The sequence below is a fragment of the Oncorhynchus kisutch genome, linkage group LG10, assembly GCF_002021735.2.
Source record: "Oncorhynchus kisutch isolate 150728-3 linkage group LG10, Okis_V2, whole genome shotgun sequence".
Lineage (NCBI taxonomy): Eukaryota > Metazoa > Chordata > Actinopteri > Salmoniformes > Salmonidae > Oncorhynchus > Oncorhynchus kisutch.
In genome coordinates, this window is record NC_034183.2 from 41,836,175 (window position 1) to 41,861,337 (window position 25,163).

At 41.3% G+C, this 25,163-nt stretch overlaps 1 protein-coding gene across 2 annotated transcripts in view; it reads right to left on the reverse strand.

The window, feature by feature from the left end:
* Positions 1–25,163, reverse strand: part of LOC109897225 (microtubule-associated serine/threonine-protein kinase 2) — a 146,653-nt gene that overhangs the window by 82,423 nt on the left and 39,067 nt on the right. Inside the window, exon 1 of one of the 2 annotated variants that reach the window (XM_031833703.1) lies at positions 10,852–11,181. The exons of the other annotated variant lie outside the window; for it this stretch is intronic. Coding sequence (XP_031689563.1) covers positions 10,852–10,925 — 74 coding nt within the window. The 5' untranslated portion in view covers positions 10,926–11,181. Of the gene's footprint in view, positions 1–10,851; positions 11,182–25,163 lie in introns of those variants that run through there. 2 annotated transcript variants of the gene reach the window in all.

The window sequence follows — 25,163 nt, forward strand, 5'->3', positions numbered from 1 at the left end:
GAAAGAGAGGGACAACAAACAGATCCAGAGAGAGAGAGAGAGAGAGAGACAACAAACAGATCCAGAAAGGGAGGGACAACAAACAGATCCAGAGAGAGAGAGAGAGAGACAACAAACAGATCCAGAAAGGGAGGGACAACAAACAGATCCAGAGAGAGAGAGACAACAAACAGATCCAGAAAGGGAGGGACAACAAACAGATCCAGAAAGAGAGGGACAACAAACATATCCAGAGAGAGAGGGACAACAAACAGATCCAGAGAGAGAGGGACAACAAACAGATCCAGAAAGAGAGAGGGACAACAAACAGATCCAGAGAGAGAGAGGGACAACAAACAGATCCAGAGAGAGAGAGAGACAACAAACAGATCCAGAGAGAGAGAGAGAGAGAGAGAGAGAGACAACAAACAGATCCAGAAAGGGAGGGACAACAAACAGATCCAGAAAGAGAGGGACAACAAACAGATCCAGAGAGAGAGAGAGAGAGAGAGACAACAAACAGATCCAGAAAGGGAGGGACAACAAACAGATCCAGAGAGAGAGAGACAACAAACAGATCCAGAAAGGGAGGGACAACAAACAGATCCAGAAAGAGAGGGACAACAAACATATCCAGAGAGAGAGGGACAACAAACAGATCCAGAGAGAGAGGGACAACAAACAGATCCAGAAAGAGAGAGGGACAACAAACAGATCCAGAGAGAGAGAGGGACAACAAACAGATCCAGAGAGAGAGAGAGACAACAAACAGATCCAGAGAGAGAGAGAGGGACAACAAACAGATCCAGAGAGAGAGAGAGACAACAAACAGATCCAGAGAGAGAGAGAGGGACAACAAACAGATCCAGAGAGAGAGAGGGACAACAAACAGATCCAGAGAGAGAGAGGGACAACAAACAGATCCAGAGAGAGAGAGAGAGGGACAACAAACAGATCCAGAGAGAGAGAGGGACAACAAACAGATCCAGAGAGAGAGAGGGACAACAAACAGATCCAGAAAGAGAGGGACAACAAACAGATCCAGAAAGAGAGGGACAACAAACAGATCCAGAGAGAGAGAGACAACAAACAGATCCAGAGAACGAAAGTAATCAAGCCACTGCAACAACTCCTTCCAGAAATGAGAGCGATTTAGGTGACAAAGACACTGGGCCCAGACATGTGAAGCTGAATAGCTACCCACGCTAAAGTTTAGGTACACAGAAAAGGGCATTTCAGCATTGCTGGTGTGAGAAATACAATTGGGTAGAGCAAAAAACATAACATTTGATTATTTTGTCAGTAATGGCTGCAAAAATTGGGGGAAAAAAGCTTTGTTCATCTTCGGTAAACATGATAAAGCACAAAAACACAGACAGTGTTGTGGCATGGCAAAGTTACCAGGCAACTAGCAATCATGGGAACATTGCTCAGATATTAACATGTGCCCATGCTAGTGATATTGCTAGGAGGACAGGGGCTCTCTTTCCCTGCTAATGATGAATCTAGTGGAAGCACAAATAAAGGGAACATTCTTGAATGTATGGAGCTTTTGAAGGAGTTTGACCCTTTCCTGCAAAGGTACAATACTAAATCAAATGCAACGTATCTCTCTCCAGAATCTCAAAATGACATGATCAAATGCTGTGCTCAAGAGATTACGGACACCCTAGTCTCTGAGATGTCAAAGTCTGGAATGTAATGCCATTATGGTGGATGAGGCTTGGGATGGGCAGTCTGAACAGTTGGCTCTATGTGTTAGGTATGTGACAGAGGGGACAGTTAAGGAGCATTTACTAGCACTAGCAGAAATCAAGTAATTTGATGCCCAATCAATAGCAAATGAGTTGCAACAGCAGCTCCAAATGAGAGGGGTAGCAGGCCTAAAGTGTGTTGCACAGACCTATGATGGTGCAGGTGTCATGAGTGGGTCCAAAGGAAACAATCTGTAAACAAGCTGTATGTGACGCACTGATAGGCAAACGCACCGATGCATTTGCCACAGAACTGTATGACTGAACCAAAGCACTGAAATTCACAATATTCCAGAGGCAGATGCAGCAAGAAAGCGCAATCAAACGAAAATGGGAGATTTTGTGGTGGAGACCTCCTTGGGTTTAGGCACAGAATTGTCATGTTCCCAAACAATGAAAACAGAGTTGTTGATCCCCCTGCTTGGACAGGATGGTTTGTGAGCTTGACCAGTGATTCTCGACTGTAGATGCAGGTCTGCTCAAAGGCATACGTACAGGCATGCAGGCCCAACTCAAAAAAACTTCCTAGATACATCATGCTTAACTGAGTTTGCCAAGCACTACGGTATTAATGTTAAAACAGAAGAGATGTTGGTGGTCAGAAACTTTCTTGCGTGGAAAAGAGAGACTGGACATCCTCCCAAAGATATACTTGCTGTGCATAACCTCCTGGATGATGATACGTTTCCTTCTGTGAAGGAAATCATTCAGGTTGCCCTCACAATCCCTGTGAGCAGCTGCTCCTGTGAAAGGTCCTTTAGTGCACTGCACCGGCTGCACTCCTGGATGCGGAAGACAATGGGTCAGAAAAGGCTTGCATTTCATGTCCATTGAGGGTGAAGTGCTTGGGTCACTAAGCCACAGTAGTGTTATTGACCGCTTTGCCACCTTTAACAATAGGAGGTACACTTTGATGGGTCCACCCACAAAATAAACATCAAGAGAGAGAAGCAGGAGGAGCAGTTCTGTAATATAGGTTGTAATATTTGTTTGGGATCTTACTTTTTTAGCAGATTTTATTCCTAACTATTTTTCAGTTTTAATTTTTATTTTATTTAGCTCATTAGTTTGCTCCATTGTGGATGACACTGTTTAAGATGTTCCATGTGTCTGAATTATTGGGTTAATTTTAAGCAACAATTAATATGACCTGCATGTTGTCTCATTTCTCACTCTCTTTCTCTATCAAAATAAAACAAAATAAAAGTATTTTGGCCTCATAGTTCAGCCATTATTGTTTCTTTTGATGGTGTGAATGGATGGGGACATAGTGGACTTTAATTTCTTTATTTGGATAGAATTTAAGTAAGTCATATTAGATCAGTGTCCAACACAAACTATGAGACAGGTATACTTTTAACCAACCTTGAGCAAAAATAACCTTATTTTGATAGATTTTACACCCGTTGTTACTCTAAAAAATACATGATGAAAAAATCCTGGGGGAGTATGCCCAGACCCCCCTAAAAAGAGACTTCCCCCCTATCCATGAATCTCTAGTGACGTCCTGTCGTCGACATCAAACTTGTCATTGACGTTATGAAAAAGTATGAACACAAAAAAGATATTAGCAGCCTGGTGGTCCAAAATAGCATAACTGGTGTATTTTAACATCAATTAACCCATCCGTTTAAAAATACATTTAGTATATGTTAATTTAGCAGACCTGAAACTAAAAACAACTTTCTGAACAATGTTTTGGTTAATTTCTAGCTTGTTAGCTAGCTATCTAACGTTATGTTAGCTGGCTAGCCAGTTCAAATAATCATATCATATAGCTGACATCATCTTAACTTTAGGTCATTTGTATTAATTATTACAGGAAAATAAACTCACAATAAGATAATTATTTACAAGTTAATTAATGGCGAGCAAATTACAGAAAATTGCTTACAGTTGTGAGTGTGACAACAAAAGCAGGGCCTTTTACCATAGAATTTTTAAACTTGGACACATTATATAACATTATATCCTAATTTGACTTTGGTGCAGATCATGTTGTTCTTCACATTACCGTCTCTGGTGAACACACACTATATGAAATATGTCACATGAAACCGCTCGCATGATTCGTGTGCTTTTTACAACGGTGTTTTCCCGTTAATTGCATTATGGATGAACATTCGCATGTAGCCTACTGCCTTGTGCACACTTATAATGTGAAGAAAATTCAAGTTTAGAGCTGTTGTATCAGACGCATTGCTTTTTAAAGTATTGTTTTACATAGAACAGGTCTACTGGTTGTATGAATTTGGGATCTAACGCCCCACAACTGTCCCAGAGTCTGCTCGGAATAGGCTATTTCTTTCTTGCACAGAATTACAAGTGGACCAATAGATTATGTCAATTTTTATGGGGGATATTAGATTGACATAGGCTAGTTACTACTACTGTTCGTTATTGGTCTTGTTGGCTAAGGAAAAGTAAATGTAGCAGTTATTCTGACAACTTCAAAGTGCGCATCGGATTTGGGCAAGAAGGACGATCGCTGTGCATCCTCGAGTTGCATGTTCTGTTAAAATGAATAACCATAATCTAAATGGGATTTCTGTCAATGCAGTACATTTCTCAAATGTCCGTTAAATTCAAATGTCCGGCGCCACATTTTCCGAAGGAAAGCCTGGCACACACGCATACACACCTACACACAAAACAGAGAGACGAGAGAGGAATTGGAAATGTAAAATGAGATTTGAATGTTAAATGTCAATTAATAAATGTCTTTATACAAGTCATTACCGGCTCTAATCGTCTCACCAAACAGTTCAATGAGGGGGCCGGCCGGGGGTTCGACAGGCAGGCAGGCAAGCGGGTAGCCGCCACACATCAGGAGTTAAACAACATAATTACACTCAGCTGATGTGACAAGCCAATTAGGCTAACACTAGAATGCAATTATACAGAGACACTAACAGGGAGTCAACAAAGCGAACAGAATCACCATCACTGCTAGAAGGAAGCCAACCTGAGACAGACAGACCTGAGAGAGAGAGAAAGACCAGAATCACCATCACTGCTAGAAGGAAGTCAACCCGAGACAGACACAGAGAGAGAGAGAGACCGGAATCACCATCACTGGTTCTGGTAGCCTACATGTATAATGCAGCCTTTCCACTACTTACAGTAGTGCAAAAGGGCCTCCAAATTAACAACCAGACAAAGTTTTCTAGGTGGGTGGGGGCCAGAGTTAGGCAGGCAGGGAGTCTGGCGTACCGCGTATACAATGGTAGGGGAGATAGATGGACGGATTTAGAGGCAGACTAGCCTGCAACATTTCTCTCTCTAGCCACAGGACAACAGTATCGACAGCCAAATCAGACTCAGTGTTTTTTCTGCAAACGAAAAGTATTGGGCGGGTTTTTATACACATATATATATATATATTTGTATAAGTTTGGACACACATATTCATTCAAGGGTGTTTCTTTATTTTTAAAATGTTCTACATTGTAGAATAATAGTGAAGGCATTACAACTATGAAATAACACATATGGAATCATGTAGTAACCATAAAAGTGTTAAACAAATCAACAACAAAATATATATATATACATACAGTACCAGTCAAAAGTTTGGACACATATATTCAGTCAAGGCTTTTTCTTAATTTTATTTTTACAATTGTCTACATTGTAGAATAATAGTAAAAACATTAAAACCATGAAATAATCATGTAGTAACCAAAAAAAGTGTTAAAAAAATCTAAATATATTTTATATTCAAGATTCTTGAAAGTGGCCACCCTTTGCCTTGATGACAGCTTTGCCCACTCTTGACATTCTCTCAACCAGCTTCATGAGGAATGCTTTTCCAATGCTTTGATCCACAGGACTGCTGCTGACTGGATGTGTTTTGTTCATTGCAACTTTCTCGGTAAACCCTAGACACTGTCATGTGCGAAAAGCCCATGTCTGCTTGCTCTATGTAGCAAGCCACGGCCACGTGACTCACTGACTCACTGTCTGTAGGAGCCAAACACTTACGTGAAAGGGGTGGTGTACCTAATAAAAAGGTCTCTACTGCCTCAATCAGGTATTGATTGTGCTATGACTGTACAAATACCTCACAGCCAGGAAGCTAAGACTACAAGATCATTAGACAAAACGGTCAAGGGGAAAAGGGTGAAGAGAGGGAGAAAAACAGAGGATGGATGATACAATAATCAATCCCTAACGTAACACTGCAGCACATTCCATGGCAAGGCTTCCAGAATACAATGACAGGCTGGCTAAACACGCAACGCACGTACCCTGGGATACAAATACAATGTAGAGACACAATATGTGTGACGTATGCACAGACAGAGACAGGTGGCCTGGACACAGCGAGGCTCCCTCCCTCACTTCATTGAGTCAGAGGAATAATTCATATCTGCTCCCACAGAGATAGCCCTATATCTGCTCCCACAGAGAGAGAAGGAGGGATGAAGAAAGGAGGAGAGATAAGAAGAGAGAGGTTTCGAAGAGAGAGGGTGAAAGCTCCACGGGGACATTCAGGAAGCACTGACTAGGTCTGGACATGTTACAGAACATTATTGCACACATTCCCATCTCTCAAGCATCTTTCAAGCTACTCGGCAGAGCCGGTGCACGAACACAACACAGTATACCGTGTTACTGCCCCCCTCCCAATTGACTCAGCTAACAGCACTGAGACACACACAGCCAGGCCAGGTGTCCCTGTCACACAGCTATCTGTCATCACACTAAACAATGGTATTGACGGTAGCATATCACACATCACAGAAATAATCTACTATATCATATATGTCCTCAACTAAGCAGCCACCAACTTTTTCAGTTGATTGCGCTAGCACATGATTTGGTAGCACCAATGTTTTTGCTGATGTGTGCCCATAATGACCTGACCTGTGTCCCATAACATTCCACACATAACCAGGCTAATAATGATGAATCATCTTTTAAACTAGCATGCCCTTAAAGGGCTTGACATTCAGGTAAATTTGTCAGTGGTACACCGGGCCAGTGCCAAATAAAAGTTACTGGCCAGAATGAAAACAATACTGCCCGGGAAAGAGGATAATGCGTACCTCATTTAAATGTTATCTCTTTGAAGGGCTGAGCAAGTAGCCTATAATGACCTACACAAATAATGCAATTTTAACTTGACAATGTCATATTTCCATTGATTGTTTGGAGGGAAAACATAAAACCTGTGCACAATCTCAAAAAGGGTGTTATTGTTAGCGATTTTGAACGGTCACTCTACAGTTGTAGGGCCCTAGAAAATTGCATATTGCGTAAAAATTGCGTAAATTCAGTTTTTCATGTTTACATTTCCAGGTTTCTGAGTCTCCCTATTTTTTTTTCAGTTTTCCCCCCACTTTAAAATTAAATAAATTGGATGTCCACAATAATTCTAAAACCACATCAGGATACCACTTGAGGTCTGGGACCATTCAGGCAAACATTATTGGGAGGGTGTAGAGCCCTTTAATTCAATTGTGCTTTTAGCAAGAGAGTTTGGCTAGCTATGTTTTTGTACTGTACAATGTACAGTGCAGGCTACAAGTACATGTGATGTCAGAGTTTGCAAGACAAATGACCCACTATTGATATAAATCATCAGATATAATTCTGCCAGGTAGGCCTACTTTGCTGTCAAAATTTAATTGGGAAGGTTGTTTGGAAATGCATTTACACCTTTTCATTCAAACAGTTCATGATGACTGAATAGACAATTGCAAAGATTCGAACAAGACTTTGGATGAAACCTTTTGAATACCTGGTCTGCAAACCCTATTGTTGCATACCCATTGCTTTTCGAATAAATCTTGATACATAAAATCGTGAACCAAAAACTAACGTGACCAGAAACAACAACAAAATAATTCACTGGCACCCTCGTGACCAATTAGAAAATGATGTCGCACTGCCAAGTCAAAGGGTTACAAATGCAAGTGTTTTGGTCACAGTTTTGAGCCCTTCTAAGTCCTACATGCACAGATGTGCACGCGCTCACACAACATGCTCCCAGACACGCTCACACACATGCAGGGGCTAGGTTAAGGTGAGCAGAAGGGTTGCTGCTATGTAAACAGGCGTTGGGATTAGCAGAGATAGATAGTCTGTGAATGAGACAGGGGTTATCTACTATGCAATTACCATTCACATACAGGGCGCTGTCACCCTGTCACAGAGTCACACACACAAACACACTACGCAGTGACAGCGGCAGGAGCAGAGTTGACAGGAGAGATAAATTAACAGTGAGCATACAGCTGCGTAGGTGACTCATTAAATTCACCCTGCTGTGGTACCACACACACACACACACGCGCGCGCACGCACACGCAGACACACACAAACACACACACACACACACACAAATATCTAAAATCAGTCTATCTAGATAAGTGAACGAAAGTCCATTGTGTATGTGTGTGTGCATATCCACCTGTGTTTCTGAGTGGACGTATCGGACTGGGCTCTGCTGGACTCCGATAGGTTTGGACACACTTACTCATTCAAGGATTTTTCTTTAATTGGACTATTTTCCACATTGTAGAATAATAGTGAAGACATCAAAAGTATGAAATAACACATATGGAATCATGTAGTAACCAAAAAAAGTGTTAAACAAATCAAAATATATTTTAGATTTTAGATTCTTCAAAGTAAGAAGTTTGCCATGATGACAGCTTTGCACACACTTGGCATTCTCTCAACCCTCAAGCCTTGTTAAAAATTATTTTGTGGAATTTCTTTCCTTCTTGATGCATTGGAACCAATCAGTTGTGTTGTGACAAGGTAGGGGTGGTATACAGAAGAAAGTCCATATTATGGCAAGAACAGCACAAATAAGCAAAGAGAAATGACAGTCCATCATTACTTTAAGATGTGAAGGTCAGTCAGTCCAGAAACGTTGAAAGTTTCTTCAAGTGCAGTCGCAAAAAACATCAAGCGCTATGATGAAACTGGCTCTCATGAGGACCGTCACAGGAAATCAAGAGCCAGAGTTACCTCTGCTGCAGAGGATACATTCATTAGAGTTACCAGCCCAAATAATTGCTTCACAGAGTTCAAGTAACAGACACATCTCAACATCAACTGTTCAGAGGAGACTGTGTGAATCAGGCCTTCATGGTCAAATTGCTGCAAAGAAACCACTACTAAAGGACACCAATAATAAGAAGAGACTGGCTAGGGCCAAGAAACACGAGCAGGAAGGGAAAGGGGGATACCTAGTCAGTTGTACAATTGAATGCCTTCAACTGAAATGTGTCTTCCGCAATGGCCATTAGACCGGTGGAAATCTGTCCTTTGGTCTGATGAGTACAAATTTGAGATTTTTGGTTCCAACCACAGTATCTTTGTAAGATGCAGAGTAGGTGAACGGATGATCTCTGCATGTGTGGTTCCCATCGTGAAGTATGGAGGAGGAGGTGTGATGGTGCTTTGCTAGTGACACTGTCTGTGATTTATTTAGAATTCAAGGCACACTTAACCAGCATGGCTACCATAGCATTCTCATTTGTTTTTCAACAGGACAATGACCCAACACCTCCAGGCTGTGTAAGGGCTATTTGACCAAGAAGAAGAGTGATGGAGTGCTGCATCAGATGACCTGTCCTCCACAAAGAGTGAGAAAGAAAATGCCAATGTGGCATATGTGGGAACAAGACTGTTAGAAAAGCATTCCAGGTGATGCTGGTTGAGAGAATACGCCAAGTGTGTGCAAAGCTGTCATCAAGGCAAAGGGTGGCTATTTTGAAGAATCTTAACTATAAAATCTATTTTGATTGGTTAAACACTTGTTTGCTTACTACATGATTCCATATGTGTTACATCATAGTTTTGATGCCTTCACTATTATTCTACAATGTAGAAAATAGTTATATCATAGTTTTTCTATGAATGCTATGGTAGCCATGCTGGTTATTCTACTGGTTATTCTACAATGTAGAAAATAGTACAAAATAAAGAAAAGCCCTTGTATGAGTAGGTGTGTCCAAACCTTTGACTGGTACTGTACATACACACTTCACAGGTGTGAGCCACATAGAGCAGGAGAGGAATTGAGGAATTATACGACAGCAGATCAAACTGAGAGCAGAGATGGAGAACCTTTCCAGAGAGCGTGAGGGGCAGTGCTCACATCACCAGCACAGTCAAACTAAGGGGGTTTCAGTTTGCTAGAATGGCTACATCCATAGTCTAGCTGCTCTAGCAGTTCCATGTCAAGTCCATAAGACTACAGTGAATCAGTGAGAGCGAGCCCAACCTTGCCTGCCCACTCATTCACCCCCTAGGCAGCATAGCACAGCACACTGTTACTATGCAAGAGTCACCTCGTCCCTGTCTAACTCCCTGTCTGTCTATCTGTCTGTTTGTCTGTCTGCCTAGAATGTGTCTAAGCATTTAGACTCTTAGAAAAGAGTTCCAAAAGGGTTATTCGGCTGTCCCCATAGGATAACCCTTTTTGGTTCCAGGTAGAACCCCCTGTGGAATGGGTCCTATATGGAAACCAAAAGGGTTCTACCTGGAACCAAAATGGTTCTTCAAAGTGTTGTCCTTTGGGGACAGCCAAAGAATCCTTTTAGGTTCTGGATAGCGCCTTTTGTTCCTAAGAGTGTACACTGTTGACTGTAGAGAGATATGAAGTATGTCTGTGTGTGAGTAAAGCTCACTGTTATTAACAGGGAGTTAGACATTTTCTGGTACTATAAGTACAGTGCTGTATTCCCTGTCTAAAAGCCACATCTACATGTTAAAAGAAAGAGAGAGAAACCGAGAGAGAAAAAGAGAAACCGAGAGAGAGAAACAGAGAGCGAGAGAGACAGAGAGAGGGAGGGAGAGAGCAAAAGAACTGGGCTAAATGTGCGCAATATGGTCAGATCATACCTCACAAATGTTCAAAACAAGGAAACTCAAATCCTCACAAAGCGCCAGCAACTGCATGCAACCTATTATCCCTAAACCAGACTGACCTTCATCTTAAAACCAAGTCCAGCTGAAAACACACCGGAGAGAAAGAGGGAGAGGAGACGCATTTAAAAAAGAGGAAGAGGGAAAAGGGGTAAGGAGACACATTACAGAGACAGACAAATTAAAACTGAGAAAGCAAGGGATCAGAGAAGAGGAAATGGAGAGATACCTCTTGGATCGGCGCAGCATGCTTCTCTCCGGCAGGGAAAAATTGGAGAGCACAGTCCAAAAAGAGTCAGACATGGTCCTGCAGCTCCACACACATAGCTGTCACACACACACACAGAGACGACACTGCTCGCCAGCCTCTGAACACACAGACATACGTACGCCAGCTACTGGCAGCAGGCAGGCAGACAGGCAGCTTGGACAGATGGATAGGATGTGGCTTCTGCTTCCTAAACTAAAGCTAAAACTGCTGCTGGTCTCAACCTGCACCGCTAGCTAGCGCTGATCTGAGCAACCTCAGTGTGCTCTCTCCCTCTCAATCTCTTTCTCAATTTATCTGCCTGACAGTCTCTCTCCCCCTCCCCTCTGTCTTGCTTCTCCCTACCTCCCTCCCTCCCGCTCAGTGACCAGCCTCTCTCTCTCATCCTCCCTCACTCCCTTTAGCTCAGTGGCCAGCCTCTCTCCGTGGATCACATTTAAAGGTGCAGCCTGCGTAAACACCTATTAACTCTACTGCCAGTGCTTTCTCTGCACCATCTACCGCCCATCTGGGGTGTGTGTGTGTTGTGTGTGTGCATGCAAAGTATCAGGGAGCCCAGGGAGAAACAAACTCATTATCAGACAGAACAGAACATAGTGGATTTAAGATTGACCTTCTCAGTAGAAACAAATACTTCTCTCTATGTATTACGCAGCTGCCTGCCCTTTAGTAGTGTGTGTAATGAAAGGTACCAGCCAGCAACAGATCAGAAAACAAGACAAGATAGAAGGGGGGAAAAAAGATAGCAGGGAAGTTTGTGTGGGGGGCAGGTGAGCGTGCTAGTGTCAGTTGCGTGACAGTGCTGGGTTAGTGCTGTGTGTCTAATGCTTTTGGCTCCTGTTTCCACCAGGCTAACTAACAGAGGAATACGTTAGCAGTAGCACCTCAGAGAAAGAACAGAAGCTAGCAGAGCGTGACAGACACAGGCTGCAGGGTCACCAAAGATGTTTAGAACTAACCCAAGATAGACCACTGCCTGTTGTTTCCAATGGGAGCAAATTAATCATAGTGGGCAAAACAAGCAAGGAGGTGAGATCCTATTGGAACGTTCTAGCATGTATTTGCATATTTACATTAAGGAACGCCTACTCTGTGAAGTGCGCGTGTGCAATAACTCAATTCGCCCTTGCACTCCTAAACAACACAATTTGTAGAAACTTTGGCAAAGGGTAAAGTCGACGAAACATAGTCCACTCTGTTAATAAATAGTTCTGGGAACGGAAAACTGCATTGAGTTCAAATGTTTCATCAATGAGAAAATTAGTAGAATGTCGGCCGAAATCCATCTTGCTCCATCTTCTCCCATCGCCGGCCACTGGGCTTCCTCTCATCACCATATTTTTTTTTAAACCTAAGCTACCGTGCATAACGTAGGTACAGGACGTAATGATGCCTCGTAAAATGTTGTGCTACACGTGCAACACAGCATTCCTAACCTAGCCCACAATGTCTGCTGTGTGGATCGAGCAGGCATTTGAAAGAGTAAGAACATTTCAGCGAGACTATTCAAAGGTAAAATCCATTAAAGCCAAGATAATGTAATTCATTGCCCTTGACAATGAACTGTTCTCTGTTGTGGGTGATGTTGGCTTTCGCCGACTGGTCGAGCACAGGTACACACTACCACGTGCGCTTATTTTTTTGTTGTTGCCCTACCGGAGTTACACAGTAATAGCCTCACTGCTATTAGCTTGACTGCCGTACACACAATTCCCCATAATGTCAAAGTGGAATAATTTTTACAAATGAATTCAAAATGAAAAGCTGAAATGTCTTGAGTGAATAAGTATTCAATCCCCTTTGTTATACCAAGCCTAAATATGTTCAGGAGTAAAATGTGCTTAACAAGTCACAAAATAAGTTGCATGGATAAAAGTGTTTGACTTTAATGACTACCTCATCTTTGTACCCCACACATACAATTATCTGTAAGGTCCTCCAGTCGAGCAGTACATTTCAAACACCAATTCAACCACAAAGACCAGGGAGGTTTTGCAATACCTCGCAAAGATGGGCACCTATTGGTAGTGTGCAATGCTGTCATCAAGGCAAAGGGTGGCTACTTTGAAGAAATTCAAATATAAAATATATAGTGATTTGTTTAACACTTTTTTGTTTACTACATATTTTCACATGTGTTATTCCATAGTTGTGATGTCTTCACTATTATTCTACAATGTAGAAAATCATAAAAATAAAGAAAAACCCTTGAATGAGTACTTTTGACTGGTACTGTATATACAAAAGTATGTGGACACTCCTTCAAATTAGTGGATTTGACTATTTCAGCCATCCCCGTTGCTGAGAGGTGTATAAAATCGAGCACACATCCATGCAATCTCCATAGACAAACATTGGCAGTAGAAGGCTCAGTAACTTTCAACTTGGCACCGTCATAGGATGGCACCTTTCAAACAAGTCAGTTCGTCAAATTTCTGCCTTGCCCCGGGCAACTGTAAGTGCTGTTATTATGAAGTGGCAAGTCTATGAGCAACAACAGCTCAGGCGCAAAGTGGTAGGCCAGTGCTGAAGCACGTAAAAATTGTCTGTCCTCGGTTGCAACACTCACTATCGAGTGCCAACCTGCCTCTGGAAGCAATGTCAGCACAATAATTGTTTGTCGGGAACTTCGTGAAATGGGATTCCATGGCCGAGCAGACAAAGTCAAGCTTAAGATCACCATGCGCAATGCCAAGCATCGGCTGGAGTGGTGTAAAGCTCGCCGCCATTGGACTCTGGAGCAGTGGAAATGCATTCTCTGGAGTGATAAATCATGCTTCAACATCTGGCAGTCCAACAGACTAATCTGGGTTTGGCGGATGCCAGGAGAACGCTACCTGCCCAAATGCATAGTGCCAACTGTAAAGTTTGGTGGAGTTGGAATAATGGTCTGGGCCGGTTTTTCATGGTTCGGGTTATGCCCCACAGCATACAATGACATTCTAGACGATTCTGTGCTTCCAACTTTGTGGCAACAGTTTGGGGAAGAACTTGACTGGCCTGCACAGAGCCCTGACCTCAACTCTATCGAACATCTTTGGGATGAATTGGAACGCCGACTGCGAGCAAGGCCTAATTGCCCAACATCCGTGCCCGACCTAACAAATACTCCCGCAGCAATGTTCCAACATCTAGTGGAAAGCCTTCCCAGAAGTGTGGAGACTGTTATAGAAGCAAAGGGGGGACCAACTCCATTAGTGTGAAGCTTTATGAGTGAAGGACCATAGGGTGAAACTCTAAACCAGGATTATCTGTCCCACTGGGTGGGTGTAAAGTAGAATACATTTTTAGGGGTGTGTTCAATTGTGTGAATACTAGAGGTGTACTGGATGTGTGGGTGTCAGATATGTATTGAGTGTGTGAGCTCCCCTTTGTCATTGAAGTATTGTGAGGTGACAAAATATGTGGAATGGTTAAGAAAGGCTGGTTTGAGGAAGTATTTACAAAAGAGATGGTGGAAATGAAAAATATAAACGGCTCTCGGTTTAGTGTTTTCGAATTATAAAAGTGAGAAAGTCAGAAAACGCAGTGTTGAAAAAGAAAGTGAAGAGCCTGATGTACCAACAGCAAGGAGGTGGGGACTTGCCGTCCACATCCCTTGGTTATATCCTGAGGTGCCGGGTATGTTTCTGATTCACATTCCAATGATCTGGAGCAGATTATGTGATTGATTAGTCACCCTAACGCATCAGTTGTAATGTTGCATTTTGTATTGAGTAGGGTGGATTTTTCTTGCATTCCCGTGAACAGTGATATGGTAACTGTGAAGGGTATGGGTTGTTCATGTTCACAATTTGATTAGGTGAACGCATTGTCACAGATGTAATTATGGCCATAAAAAACACTATCCTTGTTTTAGGTGTGTATCCATGTTAGATTAACCAAACTATTTGGTCTCATTTTATAATAAGGAGCTGCAGGTTACTCGCTCCATGATTTAGATCAGTGGTCATCAACCGGGCGATCTGGATTTCTTATGAGTAAGTTCATGTTTAAGTTGTTATTTAGCACTGTCAACACTTTGTTCAACACATTTATAAGCCATACATTGCGCGTTCTCCTTACTTCCACTCGCGCTACAACCAGCACTGCAGCTGCAATGAATGAGTATAGCAAAGTGATCCGATAAGCTTGCGTTGTTATTATTAGCGGCTTTTGTCTTTTTTAATATCGAGAAATATTTAACTTTCTCTAGTCACAAGAGTAAAAACATGATTTGGTGCATGAGGCAGAAATAATGCCGTGTGACTTCAGTTTCGCCAAGACTGTGTTCCCTTTTCTCAGCGGAGGGAGGGAGACCTTTCAGGCCATGCTCACAAGTAAAACAACAAATGATTTATTTACAGTGTGATTATATACCAACATTAAAAAATATATATAATTTCAAAATGGTCTGAGAAGAATAACATTGGAAAGATAATTCAAGCATAGCCAATATGCAGTTATAATGTATTGGGCCAATAGCCTACTGCATTAACCTCATTGCTACATAATTAATGTTGCATAGGCTTACATTAAGTCATTAGCAGTAGATCTTTACTTGCATTTTGACTCAGGAAGTGACCCTCACTCAGAAAAGGTTGGTGACCACCGATTTAGATGACTGCCTTATTTATATGGCTTAATAAGGTTTCAAGAAGGGAAATGTTTAGAATTTGCTGTTCTTGTGGCATTTTGTTACCGTTTTAAACATTGAGGTAAATCAAAGAGAAAAATATGTTCGTAGATTGAAAGTTAAATAAATGTTTAACACCATTTTCAGAAAACTAAGACCTATTGTAATTAGCAGCCATACAATTGGTGAAAGTTTTTTGATAGGGTCAACGTGAATATAGCTATTGAGTAGGCCAGGTCTGACAATCTATTTTATGGATTGATAACTTTTGAATACGCATTGATAACATGTACAAGTAGGAAATCCAGAGCGAAGTGACGTGTTGTCATCTTGACAAGTATAGGCAAATTATTGGATATTATCATGTGCTTGGTAGAACAGTAATTATGAAGGTTTGCTAACTTGGTTTGCTAACTTGCTCTATCCATTCTGAGGTATACGTTTGACATGGACGTTTTGAAGTGGCCTTCCTTTGTAGTCCAAATGACTCAAGTAGATGGCAAGTAATGCAAGCTTAATTAACCCTCTTATGTTGAGGGTCGGATTGACCCAGAAAAATAACAATGTATATAGCCTTAGTGAAATGAACGCAAGTTTAAATTCTGATGTTGAGGTTGCATTCACATATGTGACCCGATTCAGGAACTTGGTGTATGTCGCAAGTCACGAATTTACAGGAGAGCTGTTTGAACATAAAATATATTTTTTTCATCAAAATGCATTTTTTTTGACAGAAATGCCTTCTCCACCATGTGAACTTTCATGTGCCTTAATATCAAACTTGTATGCCATCTGTAAATAGGAATTAAATTGTTAAGTTACGAGCCACAGAAAGTTTAGCCACAGAAAAAGTGAGCAACCTTCCCGCCAGCCATGATTGGCTGAGATAATGAGTGCGCTGGAAAAGCCGAGAGATGAGTTTGGATTGGTCTACCATATAGCACGTGTCTGTCTACTGGAATTGGTCAGTATGTTTAGGTAATCAGGTCGAACGCGGCTTTAAAAATATATATATTGCGTAGTAAAACTGCATAAACCTAAGTTTCAAGTTAAAGTGTACTGTTAGCTAGCTGGATCACTAGCTAAAGTTATGTGTATGCTCTCCACTTTCTGGAGGACCGAGTTTTGAAATCAGTGGAATTCGAGTATGATAGCTTAGGAGGTGGAGGAAACACCAGTCTTGATTACATCGTCAAACTAAGGGCAACCATGCATGGAGACCATGCATCAGACAGGAGACGTGCCTAACCATGATGTTTACTGGTAAGATTTTCAGATATTACACATCTAATTTTGACCGAAAGTGGTTTCATTTCAAGTGTACTGTTAGCTAGCTAACGTTAGCTGGCTGGGTCGTTATACACATAAGTGCGCTCTGAACGCGAAACAACAGATAGTGCGATAGGGTGAGTAATGATCAGTGAACTGTTCTCTCTCTCTTAGATGTCTGGAAGTAGCCGGCAAGTTTGTACAGAATGGTTGGCTCAACCCTTAAAGAGATGGGTGGGGCTAAGGCTTAAGAGGGTGTGAACAATGCTGAATGGGTGTAAACAAAATAGGGCTCTCCAATATTAGTACCAAAACATTGAAAGACGGTTTTCTCAAAAGTGAGTTTACAAGATGATCAACTTTCAAAGCATAATTACTTTCCCATTGTTTCCTCAAATGCAGTGTATGATATACCATTTTGTAGCTCTGACTCTCTACTTTTAACTATGTAAAAGCAGAAATTCAAATGTTGCTACATAAGACAGAATCCAGGTGGTGAGTCACATATAAGTCCATAAGAATGATGGACAGATAGCAGATCATGCCGGCAAACCGCAACCAATTTGACCACATCGCACCAGCCTGTCTGCGAGCAGTGAAGCAGCCTCTATAATAAATTAGGAGCAATGGATGTGTGATCATCCATGTGTCCTGGTTCTCTCGGTGCCCAACAGCTTCTGCTGTCCACATTTCTTTGGATTCATTGGGAAACACGCCTCACATTCTCGTTAAACCCAGCATCTTTGATGCCCTCACTCGTCAAGGGTGAGCCTCGACGGTGTGATTTTAAGAACATACATCATTTCCAGGGGCAAGGGTCGAAGAAGGTACTTAAACTTTTTTGTAAATGGGTCCTGGATGGGCGGTCTGTACTGCAGAAGGGCAGTCGGTGGTCTAGTTAGGCCCTGACCGCTACATGCAATGTTGCTATGGGATACAAGGTTAGTATCATTGAGATCCTATTAAATTACAAGAGGGGAAATGTCAAGCATTAAAGTTACAGAAATGGGCAAAAAAAATGGAAACATTCTTGGTCGGGGAGAAATATAAAACCAGTCTAATTGGAACGAATGGCAGTAGAGGCTTAGGGGATGCATTTCCTGATTTTACTTATGCAGGAAAATAAAAGTAAGGCATGTTATGCATCAGAAACTATGTTATAGAATTATAGTCAACCTAAAATATTGTGATATAATTATAAATACAGCTTATATGGGTTTTAAACACATTTACAGTATAAATAGCCTCTAAAATATATGTAAACAGATCATAAATGTTTTGTTTTATTGGAAAGCTGTGAGTGCTATTACAATTTGAGTGCTATTACAATTGGAAGTTTACATACACCTTAGCCAAATACATTTAAACTCAGTTATTCACAATTCCTTACATTTAATCCTAGTAACAATTCCCTGTCTTAGGTCAGCTAGGATCACCCCTTTATTTTAAGAATGTGAAATGTCACAATAATAGTAGAGAGTGATTTATTTCAGCTTTTATTTCTTTCATCACATTCCCAGTGGGTCAGAAGTTTACATACACTCAAATAGTATTTGGTCTGTAAATTGGTTAACTTGGGTCAAACATTTTGGGTAGCCTTCCACAAGCTTCCTCCAATAAGTTGGGTGAATTTTGGCCCATTCCTCCTGACAGAGCTGGTGAGTCAGGTTTGTAGGCCTCCTTGCTCGCACACACTTTTTCAGTTCTGCCCACACATTTTCTATATGATTCATGTCAGGGCTTTGTGATGGCCACTCCAATACCCTGACTTTGTTGTCCTTAAACCATTTTGCCACAACATTTGGAAGACCCATTTGCGACCAAGCTTTAACTTCCTGACTGATGTCTTGAGATGTTGCTTCAATATATCCACATACTTTTCCTCCCTCATGATGCCATCTATCTTGTGAAGTTCCCCAGTCCCTCCTGCAGCAAAGCACCCCCACAACATGATGCTGCCACACCCGTGCTTCATGGTTGGAATTTTGTTCTTCGGCTTGCAAGCTTCCCCTTTTTTCTCCAAACATAACGATGGTCATTATGTTATTATTTCATAGTTTTGATGTCTTCACTATTATTCTACAATGTAGAAAATAGTCAAACAATAAAGAAAAACCCTTGAATGAGTAGGTGTGTCCAAACTTTTAACTGGTACTGTGTTGTATTTTATATTTATATCCTTGCTTCTTCAATCTGGTCACAAACATAGGCCTATGGCATTGCAGCAAATTCTTGATTGAAAAACATCTTATCTATGCTTCAGAAGCAAAAACTTGCGTGTCTTGATTGTTGACCAGTCATCAGCATTGGCGCACAAAGGCGGCGCACATATCCAGATTAGTAACCAGAAAGCGCTTGTTTAATTTTATCTGGTTTGCCAGACAAAAACAGGATACCCTGCCTACTTTAATATTGGGTGGGTTGTAATTATATACCTCAGTGGTGGTACTGGCTATACAGTGCCGTCGGAAAGTATTCAGACACCTTGACTTAAAAAAAAATAAAATACATCTCAGCAATCTACACACAATGGCCCATAATGACTATGCAAAAGCAGGTTCTAAGAAATGTTTGCAAATGTATTAAACATAAAAAACTGAAATACGGTATTTACATAAGTATTCAGACCCTTGGCTATGAGACTTAAAGTTGAGCTCAGGTGCATCCTGTTTCCAATGATCATCCTTGAGATGTTTCTACAACTTGATTGGAGTCCACCTGTGGTAAATTCAATTGATTGGACATGATTTGGAAAGGCACACACCTGTCTATATAAGGTCCCACAGTTGACAGCGCATGTCAGAGCAAAAACCAAGCCATGAGGTCGAAGGAATTGTCTGTAGAGCTCCGAGACAGGATTGTGTCAAGGCACAGATCTGGGGAAGGGTACCAAAATATCTGCAGCATTGAAGGTCCCCAAGAAAACAGTTGCCTCCATCATTCTTAAACGGAAGAAGTTTGGAATCACCAAGACTCTTCCTAGAGCTGGACGCTCGGCCAAACTGAGCAATCTGAAAAGGGTCTTGGTCAGGGAGGTGACCAAGAACCCAATGGTCACTCTGACAGAGCTCTAGAGTTCCCCTGTGGAGATGGGAGAACCTTCCAAATGGACAACCATCTCTGCAGCACTCCACCAATCAGGCCTTTATGGTAGAGTGGCCAGACAGAAGCCACTCTTCAGTAAAAGAGGCACCTAGGGGTCTGATGAAACCAAGATTGACCTCATTGGTCTGAATGCCAAGCATCACGTCTGGAGGAAACCTGGCACCATCCCTATGGTAAAGCATGGTGGTGGCAGCATCATGCTGTGTGGATGTTTTTCTTCGGCAGGGACTTGGAGACTAGTGAGGATCGAGGGAAAGATGAACGGAGCAAAGTACACAGAGATCCTTGATGAAAACCTGCTCCAGAGCGCTCAGGACCTCAGACTGGGGCAAAGGTTCACCTTCCAACAGGACAACGACCCTAAGCACACAGCCAAGACAATGCAGGAGTCTCTGAACGTAAGTGAGTGGCCAAGCAAGAGCCCGGACTTGAACCTGATCTAACATCTCTGGAGAGACCTGAAAATAGCTGTGCTGGAACGCTCTCCATCCAACCTGACAGAGCTTGAGAGTATCTGTAGAGAAGAATGGGAGAAACTCCCAAAATACAGGTGTACCAAGCTTGTAGCTTCATAACCAAGAAGACTCGAAGATGTAATCGTTGCCACAGGTGCTTCAACAAAGTACTGAGTAAAGATTCTGAATACTTATGTAAATGTGATATTTCATTTAGTTTTTTTATAAATTAGCAAAACATTTCTAAAAACCTGTTTTGATTTGTCATTATGGGGTATTGTGTGTAGATTGATGAGGAAAAAAAACAATTTAATACATTTTAGAATAAGGCTGTCACGTAACAAAATGTGGAAAAAGTCAAGGGGTCTGAATACTTTCCAGGCACTGTATGCCTTTATTTAACTAGGCAAGTCAGTTAAGAACAAATTCTTATTTACAATGCCAGCCTAGGAACACTGGGTTAACTGCCTTGTTCAGGGGCAGAACAACAGATTTTTACCTTGTCAGTTCTGGGATTCGAACTAACAACCTTCCGGTTACTAGTCCAACGCTCTAACCGCTATGCTACCTGCCACCTATATGTACATATAGGTATTGATAAAGTGACTAGGCAACAGGATGGATAATAAACAGTAGCAACAGCCTTGAGTCAAAAAAGATCAATGCAGATACTGTTTGAGCTCCCCTACTTGCTACTTGTTACACTTTTAACGCTTAGCAAGACAGGAAAATGGTCTAATTCACACACTTATCAAGAGAACATCCCTGGTCATCCCTACTGCCTCTGATCTGGCGGACTCACTAAGCACATGCCTCATTTGTAAATGATATCTTAGTGTTGGAGCGTGCCCATCTATCCGTAAATAAAAAAAACAGGAAAATGAAGCTTTCTGGCTGGCTTAATTTAAGAACATTTTATTATTTGTACTTTTACTTTGGTTACTGAAATATATTTTTGAAATTACATTTACTTTTGATACTTAATTATATTTAAAAGCAAATTCTTTATTTAAAAGCAAATACTTTTGGACTTTTACTCAAGTAGTATTTTACTGGGTGACCTTCACTTTTACTTGAATCATTTACTTTTACTCAAGTATGACAATTGGGTACTTTTTCCACCACTGCCAATAGCTACCTGGACTAACTAATTTAGCAGTCTGATGGCTTAGGGGTAGAAGCTGATCAAGGTCCTGTTGGTTCCAGACTTGGTGCATCGGAAACCGCTTGCTGCGAGGTAGCAGAGAGAACAGTCTATAACTTGGGTGGCTGGAGTTTATGACAATTTTTAGGGCCTTCCTCTGACACCGACTGGCATAGAGCGCCTGGATGGCAGGGATCTCAGCCCTAGTAATGTACTGGGCCATGCGCACTACCCTCTGTAGCGCCTTGCGGTTGGATGTCAAGCAGTTGCCATACCAAGTGGCGATGCAGCCAATCAAGATGACTCACAATGGTGCAGCTGTAGAACATTTTGAGGATCATGCCAAATCTTTTTAGCTTCCTGAGTGGGAAGAAATGTTATCATGCCCTCTTCACAACTGTCTTGGAGTGTGTGGACCATGATAATTCCTTAGTGTTGTGGACACCGAGGAGCTTGAAGCTCCACTACAGCCGTGTGTCGATGAGTATGGGGGAGGAGTGCTCTTCCCTCCATTTCCTGTAGTCCACATCAGCTCCTTTGATCTACACAACACCGATTTATGTAATAATTGATGTAGTAATGGGTGATAAATTGGGACCTTTCACTACTAACACTACATATTTCCTACTTAAATCACTACATAATTCTCCCTTAATGACTACTGTGTACCTACTGAGATTTTGGGTATCTACAACTTAAAACCTACACAGTTCCTACATGTTCACTATTGAATTACTACACAATGCCTACACGCCACTGCTGTATGTCTACTCAATCCCTATTGAATTACTACACAATGCCTACACGTCACTGCTGTATGTCTACTCAATCCCTATTGAATTACTACACAATGCCTACACGTCACTGCTGTATGTCTACTCAATCCCTATTGAATTACGAGTGCCGTGCCATCTGTGTGTGTAGTGTTGTGTCACTACTGATCACAACTGAATTGCCCCTGCTACTTTTTCATTTCCTACATAAACCCTTTTGAATTACTATCGAAAACATTCACTTCTGTTTGCCAACTCAAAACCACTATTGACATCTTGTTGTTTTACTACTGTGTCACTAGTGGACTAGTGCACATTTGATTTCCTAATAGTTTCTAACTGTAGTTGTATCACCAAAGAAGAAATTACACGCTTATACCAACATTTTATTTATTTATAATTAAATACTTATAATATTAAATATTTACACTTTTCTCTTAATCCCTTTGAGGCCTTGTCTTCATTCAGCTTTGATTTAACTATCTTCAGATCCTCTTTTTTTGTTGCAGCCACATTTCTCCACCACATAACCTTTCAGAAAATAAAGACAAGCAGAAGATACAACCAATTATAAGCCATTACCAATCATCTGCTGACAGAGGTCACATAAGACAACACAGAAAAACATTTGATAAACAATGTTAATCTAATAAACAACGGCTTCCAGTCTTCTTATGTTGAGACCCTCCTTGGCAACAGGTTAAGAGGTAAGTAGAATGGGTAAGTATACCAATATGAATATACTGTACATTTGCATACAAACACACATACTTATTAGCAGGGTTGGGTAGGTTACTTTCTAAATGTAATCCGTTACAGTTACTAGTTACCTGTCCAAAATTGTAATCAGCATTGTAACTTTTGGATTACCCAAACTCAGTAACATAATCTGATTACATTCCATTACTTTAAGATCACTTTCCCCTGAAGAGACATTAGAAAAAATACAAAAATGTATGTTACCAATTGAACAACATCTATTGCAGGATAAATCAATGTTAAAGTTTACACAGCTGGCCATATATGGATGTTACATTTTACTTTATGGGTTGGTCATGTAGGCTTCTTCTAACCCATCACTTTCTACTACATATAATAATATGATTAAATTATATCTTTACATTAAAAACCAAAGTCTATAAGAATTCCAGTCATTCCAATAAATGTTATACCCCTTGATCTTCAAGTGTAGGACTTGGAAATATGGAAGTATAGATTAGCCAAATTGTTTTACCTGAGCATAACCCCAAACTAAAGACTTATTAGCAGGCCCTACTCTGTTGTTTATGATTTTCTTGTCATGGAGGACTGATTGGGCTCATTGATTCGAATTGAAAAATAAATGCTGCACTTATGGAATGGCATAATTTGAGTACTATTGAAAAGTGATATTTACATGCTATAGGCCTGTTGTTTACCTTTTTGTTGGTCACACCTTGATATCTTGATAATATGCAGCTGTTTAAAGGTCAAATCCACAGATGAAACAGTAACAAAATGGTTGCCCCGCCTCTGTTTTGGTAAAAAGCTGAGGGGTGGGCCTGGAGAAATGTAACCACTCTCGGATTAACAGACAGAGCATTAGATGCAAGGACTGACCCTCCATGCCTACCAGGGTACAGCGGGTTAACTGCCTTGCTCATGGGCAGAATGACAGATTTGTACCTTGTCAGCTCAGGGATTCGATCCAGTATCCATTCAGTTACCAGCCCAACACTCTAACCACCAGGCTACCTGCCGCCCCAACAATGACAACAATCTCTATGACAATGGATAACAGCTAAGACTGTTTTGGCTTGCAATCGTTTGTGTTAAAAAGTTATACAAAAAAAATGAACAAAGACATGAAAGTATTCATTAAACATGTAGGAAAGTCAAACGTACAGATGGTGTCAGCAGAATAGCTATGACAGACAGGATGACAAAGGACGGAAGACGACTACATTCAGGATTGTCCTAGAGCCAACTACTCCCTGTTTTGTCTGGCTATAGTGTTGTGATACTTATTTACAACCTACATCGAGTAGGAAAAAGCTCTACCTGATTGCTATAGACCAGGTATTCCCAAACTGGGGTACATGTACCCCAATGCTGTCGGGGGTATGCCAAATACAAATGTGATTCACATTTTCAAACAGTCCATTTATATTTTCCAACAGGGCTATACATTTGGGTGAGTTTTTTTTTAGGCTTGTTTCACCGGCAAAAATAAAGTTAAAGCATCTAGTATTCAGTGAAATAGCAACACAATGTCAAATGCAGGTAGCCTAGTCAAATAGTTAACATCCAATCACATTAACCGTTACTCTCTCGCCGGAATTCCACTAACAAATGTAGCTGCTGCTCATTCCGTTTGCTCGAAAAAGGATAAATGGTTAAACAAATGAAGCCTGCGTTCCATAGAGACACATACCAGCTCTACTGGTAGTACTGCTACTACCAGCAGTACTACACCTGCACCTGTCGACGAAACAAGTTGTTCTGCTTCCATGAGCACATCCCACTGCTAGCATCAGTAATTCTACATTTGTTGTTAGCCCAGCTAGCATGGACACTGACCGTTGTGAATCTGATGCAGCCAAAGAGCTACTGCCCCCTTACCCGGGAAAGCACGGAACAACAGACAGAGACGTTGGACCTAAGTCTTCCACAATAGTATTGGGCTTGCCTTGTCCTAGCCACTCGGTAGCTCACCATACGCTTCTAGCCCGTTCTTATTAATGGTATCTGTTGCTTTTATACATGCCTTAATATTCGAAAGTCGTCTTAATTCTCGCTCAAAATCCTCCTGTGGCTTATCTTTCAAATTGGCATGTTTTGTTTCAACAATTACTGCTTCACATACAAGCCAGTGAATTCTATGCGTTACAGCTGGATGTGTCAACAGGCCTAAGCACAGCTCCTGGTATATG